Raw genomic sequence first — 25,366 nt, 5'->3', positions numbered from 1 at the left:
CAGAGATCTGCCTGACAGACTTCACAAACAAAACATACACATAAACACATGCTCATGAATGACGCACACAAGAGAAAGAATGCTAATTAAAGCAAATTCTGTTTGTTTGCTGTCCAGGCTCGCAAATTGTAAACCTGTTTTACTCTTAGAAAAACTTAAAACAGATTTCTCCTTTTTTTTTGGTGTGCTAATGTGTGTCAGCCATTATCAAAAAACATAAACAAACATTTTTAGAGAAGAATAAAAAATAAATAAATGGTAATAATACTACAAAAAAAAATCTGTCTTATTTAAATTTTTGTTCTTTTAATGTTTGTTTTTAAACCTTCCTAATTATGTAAATGTGAAGTTGTAACACTTCTCTTCTTTCGACTTTTGCTCACTGACTTGCTGTGGAAAATGTCAACATGTTTTGTCTTTATGCTGCACTTAAAAAAACATGACATGTTGTTGATTAGATGTATATCCCGGCGTCACCGAGTCTGAATGTCTTCTTAAAACATGAGACATTTGGTTACTGTTGAGTGTGTATAAGATTCCAGAAGTCCTTGAAAATGTACATTTAAAGCACACACTGTGCTAGATATCTTTGACTGTATTGAGTTCTTAATAATAATAATAATAATTGTTATCATTATTTTTTTAAGCCATAGAGCTCATATTTAGCCAAAAAAAACGTACAAAAACCACTAAAGTGTACAAAAGCCTCTCATCCACTGGCATCCATTAAAAAGTTCTCCCCAGATTGGCGTGTTTATATATAATTAAATCACAGCCTTTACAATTTGATAATCACACCAACTGGCAAGTAAAAATGTTTCATATACTAGCCAACGCCAAATTTTACTTGCATTTGGCACCTGACACGCTTTATTTAGGACCTTGGCTGAGAAGTGCTGTCAGATGCAATCCATGCATGAAATATCTGAAAAGACAGCATTTTGCAGTTTGTTTAGTATTTGAAAGGCCATTTTAAACAGCATTATCGATCTGTTAGTTCTTCTGAGTGGATTGGATTGTGTTGCATGTTGCTAGCAAAGCCGGTTGCTACGGTAATACTATGACACAACCTCTCTTTGAGGGCTGAGATGTCATGTGTTTGGGAATTTTAGGCTGTGAGTCTGGCAGTGGGTGTAGATCTATGAATACTCTCATAGAGGCAGTATTGTTCCTGTGTCAAGAGACCTTTAGGGAGAATGCTTTACAAGTCACTACTTTACAAAGTAACAGGCTACAAGCGCAAAACATCTGTCAACTTATAACATATTGGCATTTGTTGATCAATATTATTTTGCGCTTGCTGTCTTTTCTGTATTATATGCATCCAAATTACAAAATCTATATATTTACTGTATGCTATGAGTCAGGGGAGCCTGATCTTGGCTGGTGTAATTCTTCACAAGTATTTAGGCTCGTCTCCCAGCTGCCTGCTTTGCCAGACGACCCCACGACCCCCAAGAAAGGAAAGCCAAAGGTCATTCCGACTTCCTGAACAAAGACACATCATCCTGACTCCAAATGCTTTCAAACAGAGGTCTGCATTCGCTCTCGTTGAGCAACGCAAAGAAAAACGAAGGAATCTGCGTTGTGTGTCTTGGCTGTACTTGAAATTAGGAGCGGCAGGCAACGCATGAAACTGTTTGTCTACGGTCTGAGTCAGTGTTCAGATGTTTGTTTTCGATCACAGGGGTGTGATGTCGGTCACGTCCATCTCCTCAACCTTTCTCTCGTGACTCACCAGAGCCCTGAAGAAAATCAGAGGGCAGTTCAGGATTCCTCAAGCTGCCGAGAGAAGATATTTTGGGACGAAATGCTCATATCACATGGCCTTGGGTTTCCATCTTGTACACAATGCTGCTTCAGTGTCAGAGGACGCAGAGAGAGAGAGAGACGGACACATAAGTGAGGAGAGTAAAAGCAAAAAAGCAAGAACGCTCCATATGATCAGCACATGGGCATGCCGTAATTCTGCATCCGCTCATTATTACGGCACACGGAAGACATTAAACCAAGAAGATTGGGGTAGAGTTGAAGAGAGAGGAGGAGAGAGAGAGGGAGGGAAAAGCCAAAAGAGAGCGAGGGAACGCAAACAAGGAGGAGAAAGTGTCGGTGCTCGGGGAGAGAAACAGGAAGTCCAGGAAAAAAAGGTTGGAGTAGAGACAGGCTACATGTGGCAGAGGAGGGTGTGCGCTTAGCCATGGAGGGGGACAAAATCGCAGGTAAGAGACCGGCACGCCACCATTGGGACACAACCCAAAGAGATTCTCACATGCTGAAGTCTGTTTTCCGCTCTTTTCCATTGCTCTGTACGATTTTTTTATGGCAGGGGTGCTGTGTTTGCTTTAGCTGGATCGGTTACTTATGGAGACAACTTCTTCACACATTTTGTAGTAAAAATTGGATTCATCTGGCTTCTTTTTTACTTTTCTTACCAACACATAGCATTTACGCTATACCACTTTTGTCCCTGGTGGGGTTGGTGCTGCAGAGCAATGTGTGTTTGTAAGATTTTCCATTGACAGGGCTGGATTTTCCATAGGCTTTGACTGGAAGAGGGAACCCGCTCATCAGGCTGTGACAACAGCCAATAAAGAGAGCTGTGTGTGTGGATGAAACTCTCTGTATCAGTGCTGTGGTGTGCTCTGCTCTGCTCTGTCAGCACACAGGCTTTTTGTAAATGTGCCAAGTGTGGACTTTTAGAGAGGTTCTGGTGGGAAGAAAAAAAACAGCGCTGTGCAACACACACAAAAAAAGTTAAGACAGTATATAATACCGGCCTTTATCCTTTATCTGAATTGACACACCTGGTGCCCTGAGGGAGAGCCAGTGTCAGGATAAATATATGAGGAATGACCCTTATGATCTCAATGATCTCACAACATAAGTCCCAGATCACTTCTGAGATAGTTAGATATCAGTGCAGGTGGGTCTATAATGGATTTGGCGGAAACTGGGAAAGAGAAAAAGACACAATACGGCATGAAATTAATGTGGGTATTTGTATGTGAAATGTAGTTCTAGCACACATGTATGTTTGCATAGACATAGAAATGTACATTCATAGTGTATTAACAGCACATTTATGCATTTTAGAAGATGATTATATCCTAAGCAGTATACAATAGAGGAACTAAGCTATTAGTCACAGAGCCAAGATTACGATGCCAGGTTTTTTAGAAAGCAAGAAGAAAACTAGAGCCAAGATGAAATGCAATAATTGTTTGTGTTTTTATGCAAGTGCCTTGAAATAGTAAGGGCTTGCAGATAAAGTGTATCTTCAGCTTCTTTTTGAAACTTGTGCTGATCAGACGAGGCTTATTTGCCTTGTTTTGTCTTTTGAGATGTACTGCTAAAAATGACTAGCACACCATAAAATCATCATTAATGTAATTTTTCTATCCCGAGTTTACAGAAACCATATTGAGTAAATCTATATAATACTGTGACTAAAATGATAGTGACTATACATTTATCTGCATAATCCTACTTTGTGGTAATCCTACTTGTTTTTAGTGTACTTTTTGTTAGTGTAAAGCTAGTAAGCGGTGTAAGCAGAGCTGTATGAAAAAAAAAAAGAACCGAATCAGGGATGTGTAGATGGACACAGACAGAGGGAGTGTGTGTGTGTGTGTGTGTGTGTGTGAGAGAGAGAGAGAGAGAGAGAGAGAGAGAGAGAGAGAGAGAGAGAGAGAGAGTGATGCAAAACAGGAAGTGATGAATAATAGAATGGTGTAAGAATGAACCTAAGGAGTAAATGTAGAGTATGTGTTATAGGTCAAACTGTCTTAGGGTCTACGGTCAATTTTCACAACCCATGTTTTTGTCCACTGGAATTGTTGGTGAATGATTGACACATTACCCACAACATATCCCCCAAGCTATATATATTCTGTTACTTCAGACTGTAGTCTCATTTTTATTTGCGTCTACACTGACCACGACTTGTGATGATGGAAAGTGAGGACTATAATATTTTTACAACTGTCCGATTAACCATAATGCAGTGTTCTCAAAGAATTTAACAGTAAAAAATTCCTTAAATACATGTCCAAACTAGAGCTCCAAACTCAAAAAAATTGTCTTCAACCCACTGTTTTACAAATTTTAACTTCATCATGCTTCATACAGCTAAGCTTTATGGCTTCCTCTCTTTTATATTTTACTCTTGAAAGATAAAAGAAATGATAGAATGAGAATAAAAAACAAAAGGCATTTGACAATTCAGAATGGCATAGTTCATAAGTCATTCATAAGTCATAAACAATGAAGCATGGTGATGTGATTGATCCTTTTGAGGGATGGTATCACGTCTAGTCTTGTCCAGAAACTGTAACTCTTGCTGTATTTAGACTCACTGAACATGTTCTGTGACTCTTAAGTCTGTCAACTCCCTAGATAGAGGAGAAAATCAAGAAATGTAGTTAAGAGTTTTTCAGGGGAGAATGTAGTTGTTTAAAGCTCAAATGTGGTTTACTTTTGAAATATAGCACCTATTTCAAAATTTGATCTGATGTTTTCGGAGTTGTGAGATCCAGTTGATCTCCGTGTGCTCGGCACTCATGTACCCCGCCTGGAACAGCCTTACCTGGGCTAGTCCTTTATGATGTTTGCCCCTGGCTCTGATATCTACCATTTACCATTTATGGATTTACCAGTATGCCTCCTCCTCCTGGAGCAAGAGGAGCGTTCCCTCATGGACCACATAAGGGATTTTCTGGGCCTGCCGTGCCTTACTCACTAACCTGACCGCTCCCTCTGTGTGTCCACGCCTGCCCAGAGATGGTCCTTGAGGGACTTATTGTGAATTATGTGGAGTGGGTGCTCCTGCATTCATTTTCTATGGAAGCCCATTTCCACCACATAAAACAAAAACATCTTTTTTTAATCATTATCATAATAATTCCAATTTGTTTGTCACAAATATGAGAGTCAACATTAACATGACATGGTTATACGTAATTACGACTTAGATTAAAAAGTCAGAATTATGTCTTTTATTGGATAATTTTGACAGTTTATGTCAATTAAGATTTACCAAGGTATGATTTTTCCCCTTATGCAGCTGAAATAGGCTTCTATTGAATATTTTTATTATTTATTAAATTCAGATGCCCTGCCCTAGAGGATGACATATCCTGTTGCCCATATTCGTTGGGCTAGTGCATTACCACACCTTTAAGATAAACACATCACACTCAAGGGGGTAATCCATCAGCCGGAAACTGAAGCAGCCGCCATTGTAGCAGACCTTCACCTGCTGTTAGCATTCCATTGACTCCCATTCATTTTGCAGTCACTTTGAAAGAAAATAACTTTACATCTGAGGCGTTTAAAGACTCCATTTGTCCATTGTTTATTTCTAAAAGAAACACGACAATGTATGAAAGGCTCCATTACTTTGTATCTTGTTATGGCCCTGTTGAAGCAGTTTTTGTAAAAATAGGCTAACGATTGAGTCATAACACGCGACTCTCAGTCGCACAGTAGAGAAATTACCGTACACTCTAAAAAATGCTGGGTTGTTTTAACCCAATTTTGGGTCAAATATGGACAAACCCGAAATGTTGGGTTAAAAATGTAATGTAAAAATTTAACCCAACGGCTGGGTTAGTCCATATTTGACCCAAAGTTGGGTTAAAACAACCCAGCATTTTTTAGAGTGTATAGACAGGAGGAGAAGCTTGCAGGCAATCGGGGGGACGTGGAGGCAAAAAGTCAAGGGAGAAGCCCATAGAGAGTTGTAAAGTTGCTCCTGCTGCTGCTCATAGACAACTAATACTCACTCTCTCAGTCTCTCTAGGATTCAGAAGGGAACGATTCAGATTTCTCTTGGCACAGCTACTAGAAGACGTACTGTAAGACTGGTTGCTCACGTCACATCTACTTCGTTCAGCTCAGTTTGAGCCTGTGTAGTGCGTTCGGCAATCAGGAAATGAGTGCTTCTAATGGACACAAATGAAAAAAGTTCACAATCAAAACACAAATATTCAAATACTGAAATGCAACACACAATATGCAATAATTATCACTGAACATAAGGAAAATTAGGCTTTTACAATATCATTTAATCTCATTATTTATTATCCGATGAAACTAAATATACAAGGGTGTTTAAATCCTTGTGGATTAACAACGTCTCTTGTCTGCCAACATCAGCTAAAAGAGCAGAGTTGTCACCAGGGACTCAGATGTAAATAAACATCATGTACTTTAAAACTCCTTCACACAAGGCCAAAACAAGACGAGACAGTGAAACTTGTAAATAAAAGCAAAAAGACCCTTCAGCAGGACCCCTTTGGTGCGTGCATGTTTAAAGCGGAAACAGCCTTCCTGTTTACATGCAAACAATATCTTGTGAAGGTAGCATATAGAAAGCTTTCGGGTGTGAAGTGAGCTGTTTAACTGAGGTGCTTACAGTTCAGTGCAGTTTCAGGGTTGTCATGCAACAAATGTTTTGTTGTTGTGAGGGTCGTGTGTGTACCTGAAATGACTGGTTCAAATTGCGATTCATAATAGTAATTATAATTATTATTAAAAAAATTTTTTTGGAAATGGTAAAATAGTATTTAAATGCTTTTTCTACATGCAGCACACACACACACAAATGGTTTACGGGCAACTCTCCACAATGGTTTATAATGTGCAAACGGTATATTCTATCTCCTTACACTAACCATACCCCTAAATCTACCCATCACACAAAACTTTCCACATTTTGTGAATTTCAAAAAACACTTTTTGTATGTTTTTTAAAGCCATTTGCTTTATGAGGACACATTGGATAGTTCACCCAAAAATAAAAATTCTGTCAGTAATTACTCACTCTCATGGTAGTCCAAAACCGTAAGACTTTCGTTCACAACAAACAAATCTTCAGAACACAAATGAAGATATTTTTTGATTAAATCTGAGAGCTGGATCATTCCTCCATAGGCTTCTAAGGGATCGAAACTGGCCGGCCCAAAAGTTATGAAATAGTCCAAGTGACTACAGTGGCTTAATCTTTAGTTTATCAAGCGACGAGAATACTTTTTGTGCCCAAAAAAACAAAAACAAACAAAAATAGTAACTTTATTCAACTATTGATTTCCTTCTTTGTGGGCCTCGAGATTTCACGTAGGCCTACTGAACCTACGCACGTTGAACGTCACACGTAGGCTCACTATTGGCCGACGCTGGTCATGTGTGTGATGTGTGTGATGTACAACACAGACACTTAGCCACACTTAGATAGTGTGGGTTTAGTGTCCATTAAGGGCACAGCACTTTGGCATTTTTAAGATATGGGACAGTCTTGTGCTTACTTTAATAAAAAAAAAAATCAAATTCACTTTTTTCTCAAAAATCTGACCAGGTACCTGGCGTGATGCTTCTGGACAGACTCCAGTACCTTTCAAGGACAAATTTTACAGGCACATTCTACTGCTCCTACATTTCTACACTCACCTGACACAGCTGAAAGAGTATCTGAGCAGTGGCGGCTGGTGAAAAATATCTTAGGTGGGGCTGTTCCATAGTCAGTCAGTTTCAATAGTCTGGTAACTACACCAGGTCGTTTAGCATTGTGGGTCTCCGGCTGTGGTATGCTCTTCCTCAAGACATCCTTCAAGCATCCACCCTTCTCTCCTTCAAAAACCTCTTTAAAACACATATTACTCTTACAGTTTTTAAATTTGGAAATGTTATGGATATATTATTTGTTTGAATCTTTAACCTAATTTTGTAAGTGACCTCTGTACAACTTTCTGCCCTTGGTATGTCTATATTTGATTTTGAGGTTTATTTTGTTCAATTCCTTAACCTATCTTTGTAAAGCGACCTTGGATGTTGGAAAGGCTATATAAATAATTATTTTATTATAATTAATAACCACCCAAACACAATTTAACACAAACTGTAGGATACCAGTGCTACTGTATGTGAAAAATGCCAATATTAAACACTAATAAACAGTATAGACATTCTTACATAAAAACAAACATATCCTTTAACTTTCCATTTGCATTCGAAATTGAACTCAAACAATTTACTTAATTAATTATCTGATTAAATGAAAAAAAGTGTTACCTGACTAAAACAATTTTGAGTGATTTTTCAAGCAAATATTCCAAAACATGTACAGTAAACCAAATATAGCATTAAAGGGATAGGCCTACTTCATCAAAAAATTACAATTAGCCCATGATTTACTTACCTTGAAGCCATCAAGGTGTATATGACTATTAAAAAATTATCCTGGCTCTTCCAAGCTTTATTATGGGAGTGAATGGGTGTATGTCTTTAGAAGTCCATCAAAGTGCATCCCTGATTAAAGTGCTCCTCCACGCAGCTCCAGGGGTTAGTAAAGGTCTTCTGAAGTGAATGTGATGCGTTAGTGTGAGAAAAAGATCAATATTTAAAACTTTTATGGGATCCTGGGAGATGACGGCAGTGTGTAAACATGCAAAAGCTCAGGGAGGAGGAAAATGACACTGAAGCTCTACTTTGCTTCTAAAATCAGAGTTCAACAGACAATTTATAGGCCTATACATCAGGAGAATTAGCAACACAGATGCAATATCATCACATGTCACTTACAGGTCCCACTTAAATGGAAGCTAATTCTGAAGTGATTGTTTACATGTTCCAGTGTCAGGGAGATTTCTCTCTCTGTGGTATGTGAAATGAGTTATGGCTTCAGACAGAAAGTGTTTACAGAAGCCTCTCTCAGCCTGGTACAGCTCTCCATAATATAACAAGTGAGATCTCACCATCTGAGAAAGAAATAATGCGAGTGTTAATGATTTCATTTCAGTTTTTGCGTGCAAGAGATGCTAGAATTCAGACTTTGCGCATATTTTGTGGTTTATAGCGACATCTAGTGGTTATACTGCTCTTTTTAATTTTATGAAAGACCAGTTCTTTTGAACTTTCTCAACGAATCCTGAAAAAAAATGCATCCGTTTCCACAAAATATTATAAGCTTTAAGAAACACAACTGATTGTTATTGATAATAATGGGAAATGGTACATGAGTATGACGAATCAAAATAAGATTTCTGAAGGATCATGCGACTGGATTTATAATGGCAGCTGAAAATTCAGTTTCCAATCAAATTGCGTTTTAGAATATATTAAACATAAAAAGTTATTTTAAATTGTAATAATAATTCATAATATTACTGTTTTTATTAACTGCTTTTAATTGGCTTTGTAATTTAACTGTCATCTGTGACATACAGTACACAATTTAACATTCACACACCATACACTCAAAGATTCCCAGAACAACAATTATTTGAAATAAGAAAAAGGTTTGTGTTTTTATAAATGTCTATGCTGCCACTTACGATCATTTTGCATTATTTTAAAAGAATTCTTACTGTTGTCAAAAATACTTATCTAGCTACAAAAAAGGAAATAAATGAATGACTACAGAAGTGAAATTCGAAATATAACAGAATATGAATTATGCTCACTTTCTGAGTAGTCTTTCTGAATAAAAAGCAAATGAGCTAGAACTTATGGGTGTATAGTACTTCATTTAATTAATATTAATTTAAGTATCTGGCTGACATGGTTAATACCATGTTCCCCGTGAAACTTTTCAGATTGTTCCTATACATTCATCTTTTCCCCTACCGGATTTGTGTGTGGAGTGTATATGGTGTGTTTGCAAGTCTGTATACAGAAGGACTGGTGTTTGCATTAGACATGCCTGAAGAGCTGTGAAATCTGCTGAATGATTAGTCACATACAGCTTGACTTTCCTGTTTTTGTAGGCTGTGGCCCATGACACTTCAGGCCTCAGTGCAACATCATGTAAACTAGTGTTTCCCATCAGCCTGAGAGACTTCCTTCTGGGATACTCAAAAAACCCCACCAAACCAGTCATACAGAGCGCCATATCTGCAGTTTGCAGATCGAATCTCTAAACAAAACCAGCTCTTCAACTCGGTAGCCAGAGCACAAACAGATCCGTTTATGTCTGGATGAAATGAAAACGTGTGCCGGTGGTTCAGAAGAAGGTGTGGGCAGAAATGCTGCCCTGATGGAGTCTGAACTAAAGATGAGGTCACTGATTTATGACACCCCGTGGCCTCAACCGGTCCTCCTCTCTGTTACACGAGGAGCGCTGGTGGCCTCAGGCAATAGTGCTCAAATTCAGGAAACTACTGGGGAAACCGCAAGCGCAGACGTGCTCTCCTCAGGGATTCTGATGAAATATATACCGCCACACGGACCGTGCTCTTCCACCCAAATCTGAATGAGTTTAATCTAAAAATACTCACGGTATCTCCTTTACGATTTCAAAAGAGGCTCGTTTCAGGGTGTATGGGGGCGTGTTGGAAAGTTCAATTTGAGCATTCACTCAAATAACTCACGTTAGAAGCCAAGCAACTCGGTCAGAGTGAGAGAGGGCAGGAATGAGAGAGTGAAAGAGAGCGAGAGGGGGTGGGGGGTTGTCATCAGTTTCTCATTCTGAGGTCTGCTGCGTTCAGAGAGCTGGAGGAAGTGGGAAAAACTTAGTTGGTCCTTTAAGAAAGTCGTGGGCTTGGATCGGGGGACTGCTTTCTCTTTTTTCCTCCCCCCCCCGTTACCTCCTAATTTGGGATTTGTTTGGGAGCTGGAGAGCACAAAGTCTGTGAGAGTTTCGCCTTACTGGGAAAGGTTGCTTTGATCCCGCAGATTCAGCTTCAAAATGTCTGATTCCACTGTCAATCCGCATTTGGAGGGAATAATCTCAGACTTTGAAGGTTTGTGTTCACTTTTTTTTTACAAGATTCTCTCACATTTTACAATGAAAACGTTGAGTTTTAAAGTACAAATCACTGATCAGATACATTTGAAGTAGTTATTACTTTTGATTGTTATAAAGTGAGGCTGGAGTCTCTGTTTCTATATCTTCCCTGGAGTCTCTCTCTGTTAGCTGAGTGTGCTGTGGATGTGTCACGCAGGTCATGTGGCCGTCTACAGCTCTGTGTGTATTTGTCATACACACACTATGTGCTATTCACTCTTTTCTGTGTACTCTACACACAGACGGTCATGCATGACAGGAAACGTCCTCACTGCACTAACACGAAAGCAACACTAACCATCACTGTTGCGACACTGAGGATCACACCTGGCTGCCATCCGTTCGTCCTGCACACCCCCTTGAGCTTCACGTCTCTGTCTTTCACTTTTTTCATCGCTGTGCTCCTGGCATTGATTTGCTCTGTCATCCCCCCTTCCCCCTTTCCTCTTGCTTTTCCTCTCTCAACACCTCTCATCCAGCTGCGAGAGACCCTGACAAGCGTACACGCCTCTAATAGACAAGACGTATTCCCACTTGTCTGGCTTTTTCAGTGTCATCACTTATCGAGTCACGGAATGCGTTTTGAGACAACATCGGGAGGTTAGAGGACAAGGAATGGGATGCGGGTCAGAGCAGGGTGGTCTTCATAAGTAAGCTGATGACCTGGGTCACCTTTAGCTGTGCACCTGGCTGCTGCTTCACGGATATACCACTTTGTCTCGGACAAAAAGAGATGCTTTTGTCCAACGGAGTGAATGGATGAGAGGCTGACAGAAAAAGAAGCAGACGGTGTGTTCTGGCTTTGAGCTAAAACTTACAGACTCTCAGAAAGCGCTGAATTCTGCGGGTGCCGAAAATGGAGGGTTTGCCAGACATCGAGTTCTCAATTTAGATGCATGTTTACGAACCTTGTGTGTATTTGACAGAGCCAGACACTTGACTAAACTGCAAACTGTCTGGTCCACATTGCAGCTTATTGTGGCCTAGAACCGTGAGACAGAACATTCTGGGCGATACTACTGTAATAAGCCATTAAATATTTCTCACGTTCAGATAATTAACACAATAGGAGCACACAATCAAGCAATTGACAAACAATATATATATATATATATATATATATATATATATATATATATATATATATATATATATATATATATATATATATATATATATATATGAAGAGTTCAGATGCAAAAGCCTCTAAGTGCCATTTGAAATTTTCTTCTAGAATGATAATTTTTATCAAGCTTGTATATTTAAGTTCAGTGATTTCACTTAAATGACAATGATAATTACCTATTAATTGTTATTTAAGTGAAATTACTGAACTTAAATATACAAGTTTGATAAAAATCATCATTAAAGAAGAAAATTTCAAATGGCATTTAGAGGCTTTTGCATCTGAACTCTTCATATATATAGCAGATTTACCTCCGTTCGTTGACAGTTTAACAGTAAAGGTAATAAAAATGTACAAATAGTGAGCATGAACAATTAAATACTATTTAGAGCAGTATGATAAGTTTAAAAACAAGATAACATTGGTGCTAATATAATGTGAATCTCTAATAATATGTAAAACGACCAATAACAGTTTATTTTGTGTTTATGTGCCATTAAGGGGTTATCTGAAATAGACTGTTATGAAAAAATAATTTAAATAAATGTGCTGCAGTCTTAGAAAATGGTAAGACGTTTTTTCGTTTTACAGAAAAAATTGGAATAAGTAAAAAACAAATGTAAAAAAAAAAGGTACAAAATTGCTTCTAAGAAAAAAAAGTAAAAATTTATTCTAAGCCAGCAAAGCAGATTAGAGCTTTATAAAACTAGAAGGTCTTTTCCAGTGCGTTATGTAACAGACTGTCAGCGGACTGAGCTGAGACTAAACCAATTCAGACACATCCAGTGTCATTCATAAAGTAAACCTGGAGCGAGAGTGCTTGGATGATTGATGGGAACATATTTGGTCATTTGTTTGTTCACAGACAATTGTAGAGCAGCCATGTGTCTCTAAATGAATCCTGCTGGATTGACCTAAATTGGCAGCTTTTGGTCATTTTAGCGACACATGACAACTATTTCAGACTGGGACTGAACATTGCTAACAAATCAGACATCAGCACAGGAAAAGCACTCACATTATACTGTGACCAAGACACTTTCATGTTGTTGCATGTAAAGCTAAATGTTGTATCTAAATTCATCATCAGGCGTGGCCATTTGCAGAACATAAAGGACTGACCACAATATAAAGAGAAGTATGCACTTTATAGTGTGGTTCTGCAACATTTCTTCAGGGTTGGAAAAACATCTTGCTGCTATATTAGCAAAGATTAGCTTCAGTTAGTGACTAGCAAATAAACAAACAAATGCTTTTTAATTATATGTTAACTTTCAAATGAAGATAGGGGAATCTGTTCAGTATAGTTAAAAAAAAAAACAACAGATCAGACATTTAGGCTGTTCTAGCTGATGGACTAGCATAGTTTTCTAAACATGTCGACCAACATGTTCTTCTTGTTAAAAATAGCTCACTAAAAATGTCTTGCTAGCTAAGAATCCTTTTTGGAAACCTGTGCAGTGCATATGCTACACTAGCAATGCTAGCAGGGTTAGCAGCTCTCGGAGCAATTCAATGAGATGCTATATCTGCTAGCAGTGTCTCTTGCTAATGACATCACATGACTTACAGCCTAATGCTGTTTTCACTCTTTCAGAGAAGGCCTGAGGTTGGGAACAAAGCAATAAATGGCTTCCCTTTATTCAGTGCTGGCCTCCGCACGAGGAAATGGGCTTAATAAATGAAGCTCATAACTTCTTAAATTCATAGCTCTACTTTTGAAGTGAAAACATATTGATATACTCCCTGGAAACATGCTATGCGCATGTGTTATGGTGAGCACAGCAGTCACATGACTGAATGTTATGGCTATCTGTAACTGGGAGGATATTAAAAGTTCTCATTTATAAAACATCATGCCCTCTAGCTTATCATGATATTCCTGAAGTTAAGCATTGCTAAGCTGCAGTATATGGGAATGGGTGATTGTTACAAGCATTGGTTTACCTCGGTTTAACACAAAAAGTTTTTGCACATAGCTTAAGGTATAGTTGAAAATGACATTTCATTTGAAAATTGAAAATTCTGTCAGTAATTACTCACCCTCATGTTGTTCCTAACCCAGTAAGACTTTTGTTCATCTTTGGAACACAAATTAAGACATTTTTTATTAAATCTGAGAGCTGGATCACTCCTCTATAGGCTTTCTAAGGGATTGAAACTTGCTGGCCCAGAAAAGTTATTAAAGACATCGTTAAAATAGTCCAAGTGACTACAGTGGCTTAATCTTAAGTTTATCAAGCGACGAGAACACATTTTGTACGCAAAAAACAAACAAAAATAACGACCATATTCCTCTATTCATTTCCTTCTCTGTGGGCCTCAACTCTCGAGTTAGTTCATGTAGTGTAACTGCGCAACGCTTCTGGGTTGTACTCACAAACACTTACTTTATTTGCCCCCGGTTTCACAGACAAGGCTTAAGCCTCGTCCCAGACAAAAAAAAAAAATTTTGAGCTGTTTTAACGGGAAGCAACTTGCATTGACATATCTTAAAATATGTCTCTACCATTGTTTTGTCTCAAAATGCACATATATAATGTTTGTTTTGTTTTTTTTTCTCCTGGGGCATGTTTATTAAAGCTACTTAAATATCCTAATTGAACTAAGGCATAATCCTGGCTTAATCTAAACGATGTCCATGAAACCAGGTGTTGCATTAGTCAGTTATTATTATAGTATTTATCGACTTGCTGATTTCCCTGTTGGAATAAAAAGGAATAAAACATTTTGTTGCTTCAGCTGGTCTAAACTGGTCAATAGCTGATTAACCAGTCATAATGTTCTAAATAAGCTTGGTTGTCATAGAGGGATAGTTCACCTAAAAAAATTCAGTTACTCACCCTCTTGTCATTCCAAAGCCTTTATGACTTTCTTTATTCTGTGGAAAATTAGGCTTTGGTGCCCGTTGACTTTTATTGTATGAAAATTGACACTGAGACATTTATCAAAATACTTTCTTATGCACAGAAGAACATGACGACATATTTGGGTGAACTTTTAATTGGGTTATCAACTAGTTGTGAATCACATGACTTCAGTTGCTTCACATGACTTCAGTTCTATCTCCATCACACACTGTAGCTGCATTGCTTTTGCACAGTTACCTGTAACCTGGAATTAAGTGAAAAGTGAAAAGAGCATCACATTATAAGCAAACCACACTGGGGCTGTGGACATTTGAGATGAAGATCATTTTGAATGTTAGAAGCCAACATTTCTTGCAAGTCGCCCTAAAACTGTTACCCAGAGGCTTGAAACCGTTAGCAAGTGGGACACGGTTGTTTTTTGTTTGTTTTTTCAACCATGTTGAATATGGCTTTGGAGATACGCAGACGTTTGTTTCCCACCTACATCATCTCTGTTAACAGAGCATTGGACTTGCCTGAAACAGAAAAGACTGTTGAACCTCAACCTGTAGATTTGGCTATTTTCTGGACAAATAATTGATGATACATACAACCAAACACACAAGCTTGCTTCCATAGATGTGCATATGTTTGATCATAGTGTTTTGTGAGAGCAATCGCATCTGTGTGCGTTTGTACGTGTTTACTCAAAGCTGCAGCTGTGTGTACTGTGGGAGAGAGAGAGATGGCTCTTATGTGTTTTTGTGCAGCCCATTTCCCACAAAAGCCCGAGGCTGCGTCACACAGCTCCCAAGTCTCGCAGATCAGCAAGGCCAAACATATCATTACAGCAGAATTACACTATCTGTTTGTATCCTGTTGTTTTTGTCAGCACATACCTCAAACACCTCTGATTCTCTAGCAGTAAGGGGTTGAGCTTCTACTTAAGTCTCTTTTTCTGGTTGGGAAGATGTGACTGTGATAATTATGACAGACTGTTCTTTAGATTATAGTTGAAATGATAATTTCTGGACCAATTAGCTATCATACCCACTTTAATGTTAGTTAGTGCCACTTGCTATAAGGCAAGCATCACTATTGCAGTTGCTCATCCACAGGCTCTTGCTTTATGATCAGACTTATGATTTTTATCTACAGAATATTAAAATGCATAAACATATCAGAGTTTTAAAAATACCCAAGCAGGGTGGATTCTGATTGGCTGTCAATGTCCAAAGATAAAAAATCCAAATGATATTGATAATGTCCAAAATCTATAATGATATTGTTCCTCTGTGCTGTTATCAGTACAGTTGTGGTGTGGACTACTAAACTTGTACTAAAACAGTAAACAACCTTTCAACAAACCTAGCAACTGCATAGCAATGAGCTAAATGCTACTTAGAACATTAGCAATTGTGTAGAAATGCACTAATGATGATTTAGAACAACTGTATTGCAACAATCATGACGACAAGGAAAGAAAGTCCACTGTTTATATTACACATGGGAATGAGTATTGCACAGACAAGCACAGAAAGTGTATATGAAAATCTTAAGAAAATTAAAAAATGCTGTTTACCTTTACAGGAATGGGTTTTTCTTAAATGTTTTTTGATGCAGGCATTTCAGTGCGTTTTGTGATTCGGATCTTAAATAGTTTCTGAAACCACAAATAGACTGAGGTTTATTTTTCAAAGTCAGACACCTTTGGAGCTCTCATCAAACACGTCTATCCAGCTTACCCTGTCAAAAATACACATGCACCCCATTGAGAAGAGGATTCTTATGTAAGAGTTCATGTGCTTGGTTTGGCTGTTGTGGACTGTATGTTTTTTTATACTGTACTTTATGCTGCCCAAAAGTACAGAGCGATGATAATGGACTACACAATAAAATCTGTCTGTAATCATTCACTTCCTGCCTGTGCATGAAAAGGTTTTTTGAGGACAGAACGGAAGAGTTATTAATCCTGTTGTATATATTCATATGTGTATACTTCTATATAGCATGCTGTGCCAAGCATATTATTGCCTGGACTGAAAGGAATAAAAGAAATAAGAAGGAATAAGAATCTCTTCCTGTTTAACACCCATTCACATACACTAAATAATTATCCTGCCCCAGAGAAGTTGTGTGTGTGTGTGTGTGTGTGTGTGTGTGTGTGTGTGTGTGTGTGGGACTGCTACTGAAGTTGTGTTGTTTGTATCTGGCCCCATTTTAATCCAGGCTCACTTTGAAATGACAGGAAATGACATCATTAGGGTGCAGCTTTAAATAAACCCCCCTCTGACGATGAGACATGAGAAAATGGTCATTCTGTCCTCTGACTCATGAGAAAAAGCAAACCAGTTCAAAGCAACTGTGTGTTCTTAGCCTGAATTGATCACATATCCAATCAAAACACCAGTGTTTTGGTGTTTTGATTGGATATGTTTTTTTTTTTTTTTTTTTACCAAAATTAAAAAAAAAAATGTAAAAAAAAAATGGCCTCATTTCTATCGGAGTGCAAGAGAGGTACTGTAAAGCAGGACCATCAGCTTCCATCCTGTCCTGCTGACCGGAGGTCATTTTTCCTGTGTGTTGGAAGAAACTGGATACATGTCCATTGGGTTCAACAAGTCCTACAAGCAAAATGCTTTATAATTCACCTCTATAAGACATTTTTTAAAGTTCAAAATTCATATCATATTTATATTTTATTTTATTTTATTTTAGATTAATTTCAATGAATGAAAATGATTTTTAATTGTTTTAGTTAACAATAGCAACACTGCTGTGAATTAAGATAATCCTGAGCCTAAGTCTGTTGCATGTTCAAGTTTTTAAGATTTAAATTAGCCATATAGCATGATATGCAGGTACTCTAAATTTTCTTATTTTTTCCCCACAGCTGGCTGCATATCTTAACATGCACAAAGAGCTATCATTTATTTCTCATGAATATGGCTGCCAAATATAACTTCAAACACTGATCCTCTCCCACACTTAACTTAGACCCAGCTGTGAATTTGATGCCTTGAAGTTAAACGCAAAAAGCAAGAATCGCATAGGCCCTTTTGCCTCCACTCAGCACTGATTTCAGAAAAACAAAACTTACTAAACTTTGATTTCAGAGAGATGCCAACAAAAGATTTTTGTTTTTATCTTATCAGGCCAAACTGCTGCTTCAGTCATGAAATAGCCACTGAGCTTGTGTAGAAATGAACCACTTGGAAATAAGTTACACATGTCCAGTATACTGCAAGAACAAGCATTAAAAAAATGATGAGATGCTATAAGAGCAGTGCCAAGCCATTCAACAAAAAAAGACAGAGGGATGTGTGGGTTAATGTTTGTACAGACCAACTGGATGGGATAGCAACCACCTTCTAGCACTGCTGTTGGTCATTACTACTGCTGTGTCTGTGTGCATGACTCGAGTGTCTAGAAATTTTCTGGGGATTAGTACAGACAAATTTCCTGAGCGACCAAGCATGCCATTGTGTGTCTGTTTCTGTCAAGCACCACATTGCAGATAATTGAAAAATCCAATCTTAAGGCTCTTCAGCTCCAGTTTCAGAAACTCATCAATGGTTGCACTCTATAGAGGGAAACTTGTTGTCTCGATGCAATCCCAGAAATCTCTCTGTAGAGTCAGAAATTAACCAGGGCTTAGGACAAAACTGATGCAACAATGTAATGGGAATAAATATATTACTGTGAATTTTACTGTTTTCTATCAATTATATATCAAATTTATGTATTTAGCTTTATATGAACCAGTTTTATTTTAATATATATATTACTATTTAAGTTTGTATAGGTTTTTGATACTCTGCAGACACCATAGTGACCTAAAATTACCTCACAATTGTAAAAAAAAAAAAAAAAAAAAAAAATGACTAAAGTATAAAAAAAGTATACTAACAAGATGCCTGGCAACGAAAGTATTTCGTAGTTTAAGAACTATGACTCATTTTCGCGAATAGATTCTTTCAAATAGTTAATTTTAAAAAAAAATATTCAGTGATTATTTACGTCATCGCGTAGGCTAATTACGTCCATCATGTGGTTCCTGAACGCTCAAATAGTGCATAAACAAAAGGCTATATGTGGGCTACATATTGCTGTTTATTTGTTTTTTTCAAATTCAAATTCAGTTTTATCAATAAGAGTGTTTATTGTACCTACATTGCATACAGCAGTTCTCGGGTTTGGGCTCCCAATCGGACCGATTCAATGAAGAACTGTTTGTGAGCCGACTCATTGACTCAAAAGTGCTATTTGGTGAGGAAGGCTGTGTGAGCGCTCTCAGGCTGCAGCTATGTTTACGAAACATTTGAAACGTGTGAAATCAGGTATTTCCTTATTTTAACCAGACAAGTAGCCTACTCTTTAAGCTTATTTCCCCAGCGCAAAAGAAACAATTGTTTCAGCCTATTGTTGTTAAATTTGTTACAGAGTTTATTGCGACCGTGCGAACTTTGTTTACATTTTAAATCATCGAAAAAGGTTTAACATTTTACGCTTTGTTTACAAGTCAACTCAATATGATGGACTGATGATTATATCAGTCTGGCTTCTTTTATTTTTATTTAGGCCTAGGGTCTATAGAGCTATTTTTTTATTAAGGTGCCGTCGTTCCTGTTTATAATATGATTTAGTTTTAGGTTTAGTTAAATCCTACCTACCTAAACATAACTAAAAATCATTATTAAGTGTAAATAAATGTATTTAGTTAGTTATCTATTTCAAGTAGTTGTTCAGCTTAAGTTTTGAAAGTTGCCTGGTTTTTATGAACATTTTTGTCCATATTTGTTCACAGCACTAAAGAGGTCATTTGAAGTGGAGGAGGACACATCCACAAACCCTTCTCCTATTTCCCGTAGAACAACCAACCCTCTACGATCCTCGACCTCATCTACAAGCAGCCGCTATTATGAAGCGAGATCCCACAACTCTGAATCCACCTCCAGGCATGCTTCAGATTCCTCCTCCAACCAGCGCTCACCAAAGTCCAGCCTGCGGCGCATGGAGTTATTGGGGGGCCGCATCCAAGACACTGGATCACGCAGGACAGAGCTCTCCATCGACATCTCCTCGAAGCAGGTGGACAGCTCACCCAGTCCAGGTATTGCCCGCTTCGGCTTAAAGAGACCTGAGGTCTCGCTCCAGAATAAAACTACAGATGCACCAGTACACAGAAGGGCTGAGGGTAACCACAGCAGACCCCAAGAACCTCCAACACCCCCTAGGAGAGCTGACCCGCCAGTATCTACGTCCCGGATCCCAGAGCTGTCCCAGAGGCGAGCAGAGCCTCCAAGTCCTCTTGAGATCTCATCAGCTCCATCTAGACGGGCTGAGATGCACATTAACAGACAGCTGGACACACCGTCTCCTGCAAGGGAGTCAGAGAACAGCTTCACCTCAGCAGCCAGCGTCACTCCTACCTTCAATGAATACAAAACTCCTCCATCAGTACATGAAGCCCCTGCAAGGCCTCTAGAGAGTAAGTCACACATGCTTTTTCATTTCTGAATTGCTTTTTGGCTAGATGCCTACATGATCTGGATCTGATGTTTACACTGTGAAGTGCACTTAGAGTGACTGTTAAGACTATTTCATACTGTAACAATTTAGCACTTTTCTAGTTACATACAGATTTCCGTATTATATAATCAGCATAGCAATTTGAGTGAAAAGTGAAATTTCAGCATTATTTTTCAAAGAGCATATTGTGCTTACATTTACGCAAGAGCATCAACGGTCTGTAAAAAGTAGCTCACATGGAGAGACGGGTATATCTGCAGGTCGTAATGGGCATGCCGAAATGTACACAATGCTACAACAAAGAATAATGCTGCCTTTACTTGTTGCATTCAAGTGCTTTGTCAGAAAGAACAGGAATCATGGAGGTCACCAGGTTTGTTCTTGCTTATTTATTTTTAAAATGACATTTAACACTGATTCATTAACAAACGTTCACCACACAATCTAGATCAGCCTTTCTCAAAGTGGGTGCCGCGGCACACTGGGGTGCCCCCTAGCTGTGTCAGGGGTGCCGCCAAAAAATTACGTAGGCTAAAAAAAATGTGGAAAAAAAAAACCCAGAAAAAAAAACAGCTGACATTTCATATATAAATATATTTGAATTTACATTCTTCTTTTTAAACATATGAACATATTAATAAAATTGTAAATTCATTTTAGATAAACATATAAAATTAATCATAAAAAAATCCGTCTCACAAGACCGAAGCAAGACACACACAACTTGACACAAGTGACGCAATCCATAGCAACGCGTTATAGCAACACCTCAGACTGACAGAAACGTAAAAATAAACGTGAATTTAGGCCACTTTAGTTACAGCATTATGGATCGTTTTTTGAAAAGAAAATCCCCACAAGAGCCAGGGATTTTTATTTTATTTTATCTGCATCCTGCACTTCATTTGAGTTCTCCTGGTCTGGATTTGTTATTGGGTTCTTGTATTGGGCGGTCCACCTCTTACGGTTTTATGGCATTTGTGTCTCTGATTAATTATTTTGTGAATTACTTTGCAAACCTGTGTTTTCAAAGGTGCTATAAAGTTTTTATTATTATTGTTATTTACAGTTCATATTATGCTATGTTCATTACTGTTCTGTCTAACTAAACAAGACATTTGCATTTAAATTTGGGTTATGCAGTGTTTTTAAATTATATTTTACACTGGGGTGCCTTGAGATTTTATGCACTTTTGAAAGGTGCCCTGACTGAAAAAAGTTTGAGAAAGGCTGATCTAGATAGTCAGCCGCTTGCTGACGATTCTGGATTTTTGGTCCAATGCAGGCTATGTTTGCTGTGTATAAAGCATGCAATATGCTTCAAATGATTACCACGCTGCCCATGTGGCTAAATTCGCACCATGCCCAATTGGAAAGTAGGAAACTCGTACGATTATTCCGATAGCACGTGAAGGCAGCATAACCCTAAACCTTCCCACACACCCTAACAGGCAGATTTCATGACCAATTGTAAAGACCTTTCAGCAAGCCCTATACCTTTCAGCATGCCTATTTCTCCGGCCTATTTGCACATGGTTGCACTTGACATAAATTTGCAGCACTAAATTTGTGCAGTTAAATTAGTGCAATTAATCACAATATTTTTGGGTATTTTGTCAAAAATTATAATTAGACCCAATTAGATTTGTGTTTAGGGTTGGACAGCTTTTCATATTCTATTCTGTGCGTTTGTTAGTTCAGTGTAGTTACTTTTCCATTAAGTTTATCTTTAGGGGTATTTTTACCTTTCATAAGGTGATTTCCCCCTCCTTATGAAATGTTTGCATCTTCTTTACGCAGTTTTTGTTGGTTTACACCCCTATTTTCATGTTTTAATTCGATTTTAAATCCCAGATTTCCCCTCATCCACCCAGACTTTTGAACCCCACAATCAGTTCTAATGGAATCGATGTGTGCCAAAGATTAGTGTTTTGAGAAGCAGGAGCCCATGAGAACGTCTTCTTCCGAAGCACTCTTCAGGTTGAGTAGTGATCAAATCGCACAGAATCCCAGTAATGAGAAAAGCAGAACTCCTCATAGGAAAGAATGTTGGAACTGTGTCATCAAGTGAGATCAACAGATCTGATGCATTGTTTTAGTACTGGATCAACACTAAGATTATCGAGATTCCTTTTAGGCAGTAAAGAAGAAATATGAAAACTTTCCAAAATTTGGTGTTGCTGTTTCAAAGTTGAACGTAACCCAAGCAATGGCTATTTTTTGCTCTCATTGTCCTGGAAAGGCCTGTTTTTGGGGTTCAGTATTAGTTATTCTGAGTGCAACACTGGCTTAGAAACCATATTCCAATGTCATGACTAAAAACTGTGCATTGAGCCAATCTAGGAAGGAAAAGGTTAGTCAAGCTTTAAAGCACCAAATAAAGAAGCATTTATGTAAATCTTGAACACAGAAACAATAGTTTTTCTTAACCTTGTACTAATTGTCATTAACTTTCTATATTTCTCTCAAGGTTAAAGATAGCAATGAAAATTCTGTCATCAATTACTCACTTGATACTAATTGAAAGTTTAACAGAACTAACTGAAAGTTTCATTTGCTTTAGAATATATTACTCTCATAGGAATACTATTATAATATTAATAATAAAAATAATACTAATAGTGTAACGTACACCGAGACAATATCACAACTAAAAGAAGTTTGATTCTCCTTTAAAGTCAATGCACAGACTTTTTCTTTGTTCAATTTGGGCTGAAAATGGGTTCGAGCTCTGAATTTTGAGCTACCAAAGTGCACCAGATTGATGAATTTAACTTTAAAATGTGTTATTTTTTTTTTCTACATTATTATAGTACATAAAAGTAACAGAATTTTCATTTTTAAGTGAACTGTACTTTGTTTTTCTGTCTGTTACCAAGCACTGCCATTGTAAATGCATCTGTTTCTTATTGGTGTTATTGGTCTGAGTTGTCCCCGCATCAGATTTCATATTTGCATATGAAAGATAAATAGCCTCTTATGGCTTTCCGCTCCCATCTGGCACAATTGTTGTGGGTGAGATTGTGAGAACACACAGCCTTGCACTCTAGCTAAGGGGCTTGTTGGTTCGAGACACATGCATGCAGCTGGTGGGTGTGTCTGTCCAGATCTGGAGTTCATAAAATGTGCTGCATAAAAATAGACAGCGTTTAAACTTGTATACTGTAGACTGTATCGTAAACATTGTGGACAACAAGACTGGTTTGTTTCATCTGATTTGTTTACTTGGAAATGCTCAATTGAATGCATTGAAAAGCAAGCGTGCGCTTTAGACACAATGTTTTTCTCTATTTTCTCTAGTTAGTGTCTTTTCACCAGCCCAATTGTACTTCTCTTGAGTTTTTGAGTATAAAATAGGACCGAAACACTAAAAGAGATGGAAAACCTTTTCAGGATGCAGGAAGCATGCGGCACATTTGGGTTTAATTAGTGTTCCTACACAGCCTCAGCGTGGATGTAGCTAGCAGAGCCATGCTGACACAGCCCAGATAAGGAGAGGCAGAGAGAGATAAAGCACTGTGTATGTGCCAGGCAGGCCAAATGAGTCCTGCAAAGTGTCTAGAATGAGGGAAAAAGAGTGAAAATGAATTGAACTCTGAGTAGGGTTGTTTTTTTTTAAACCGATGTTAAAAAAATACAATCAGTATTAAAAAATGTGACGTGATATCAATATGACATAAGCTGCAGTTCATTGATTTGATGCAGTTCATTTAATATGCTGCAATTATGATCGTTGTGATATGAGTCGTAAAACATCACGCATTGATTTAGGATTTTTTTTTTAATCCTGATATAAGCTTAAAATTATAAATTATTATTGAAAGTTTTTTTTTTTTAAATAAACGTTATCAAGCAAAGAAGGATTAAATTGATCAAAAGTGACAGTAAAGACAATTATAATGTTACAAAATAGTTGCTATTCTTTTGAACTTTCTATTCATTAAAGTATCTTGAGAACAATTTATCTGTTTCCACAAAATTGTTAAACAGCACAACTGTTTTCAATATTGATAATATAAATAATTGTTTGTTGAGCACCAAATTGTCATATTATAATGATTTCTGAAGGATCATATGACACTGAAGACTAGAGTAATGATGATGAAAATTCAGCTTTGACATCAGGAACAAATTACACAAAAATATGATTTAAAAAATCTATATTCATATATTTCACTATAGTACAAAACTGTATTTTTGATCATGCATTATATTACTGATATATTACTGTATTTTTGATCATGCAGCATAAAATCTTACAGACCCCTAACTTTTGAACAATAATGTTACAGTATGTTTCTATGTTATATTAGTTAATATATAGTATACTGTGTCATATTGTTAAACTAAACACTTGCACATTATTTTTTTTAAATATTTTTAAAACCAACGGAATGGTTTAATTACAAAATAAATTATATTAATCACCAATAACATAGATAGACATTGAATTTTTTGTCCGCTGAATCCAGTTTGTCATCAGTCATCTAGGGCTGTGTGTTGTCTTGATTTATATTAATACCAGAAGCTGGTGTCATGCCTCTGATATTGCAAAAGTTAGTCCATGTCACACTCTTAATGAGTTTGAAAAAGAAAGCTTTACGTTTGCTTCTGATACATTTAAGAGATGATTAAGAGGACTTGTTCTCTAGTTTGTTAAATCTGTTATTCATGAACAATTTGAGCATTCATGACTTGAACAGTGACTGCTGGATGACTTGATTGTGACTCGTAGGGATGAGAGGGAGATGAGCTTTCACAATGAGCTGAATAGAATGACACATTTACCAAGTGACCGTTCGTCTGTTTCCGCCATCCTGGGAAAATTCCTTCTGATTCAGATCGGTCAGAAAGCTAGTTTTGTAATTGAAAGTTTCTTCTTATCTATTTTGAATGTAATATATGCAGTGATTATTAACATTAACATCGAAATATGTCTAAAAAGGAAAAAAAAATGATGTATAGAGTGATTAGTGAATATTCTGCTTTGGGAATTGTTATGAGTATCTTTTTTCTCTATTTTTATCATACTGTATGCGTGTCCTTTTCAGAGAGTTTTTATATATTATAGCATACCTT

General features: G+C 37.5%; 1 protein-coding gene across 4 annotated transcripts in view; it reads left to right on the top strand.

Moving 5' to 3' along the window:
• Positions 1-25,366, top strand: part of septin9a (septin 9a) — an 80,390-nt gene that overhangs the window by 13,632 nt on the left and 41,392 nt on the right. The window contains exons 1-2 of one of the 4 annotated variants that reach the window (XM_039686766.2): positions 2,045-2,219; positions 19,563-20,246. In XM_039686766.2, the coding sequence (XP_039542700.2) occupies positions 2,198-2,219; positions 19,563-20,246 (706 nt within the window). In that variant the 5' untranslated portion in view covers positions 2,045-2,197. Of the gene's footprint in view, positions 1-2,044; positions 2,220-10,552; positions 10,737-18,860; positions 19,096-19,562; positions 20,247-25,366 lie in introns of those variants that run through there. The other 3 variants (XM_039686764.2, XM_039686765.2, XM_039686763.2) reach the window with 3 other exon arrangements.

The sequence above is a fragment of the Pimephales promelas genome, chromosome 3 (genome assembly GCF_988280905.1).
Source record: "Pimephales promelas chromosome 3, fPimPro1.hap1.1, whole genome shotgun sequence".
NCBI lineage: Eukaryota > Metazoa > Chordata > Actinopteri > Cypriniformes > Leuciscidae > Pimephales > Pimephales promelas.
The sequence above is the reverse complement of the archived record's forward strand: the minus strand, read 5'-3'. Positions and strand labels throughout refer to the sequence as shown.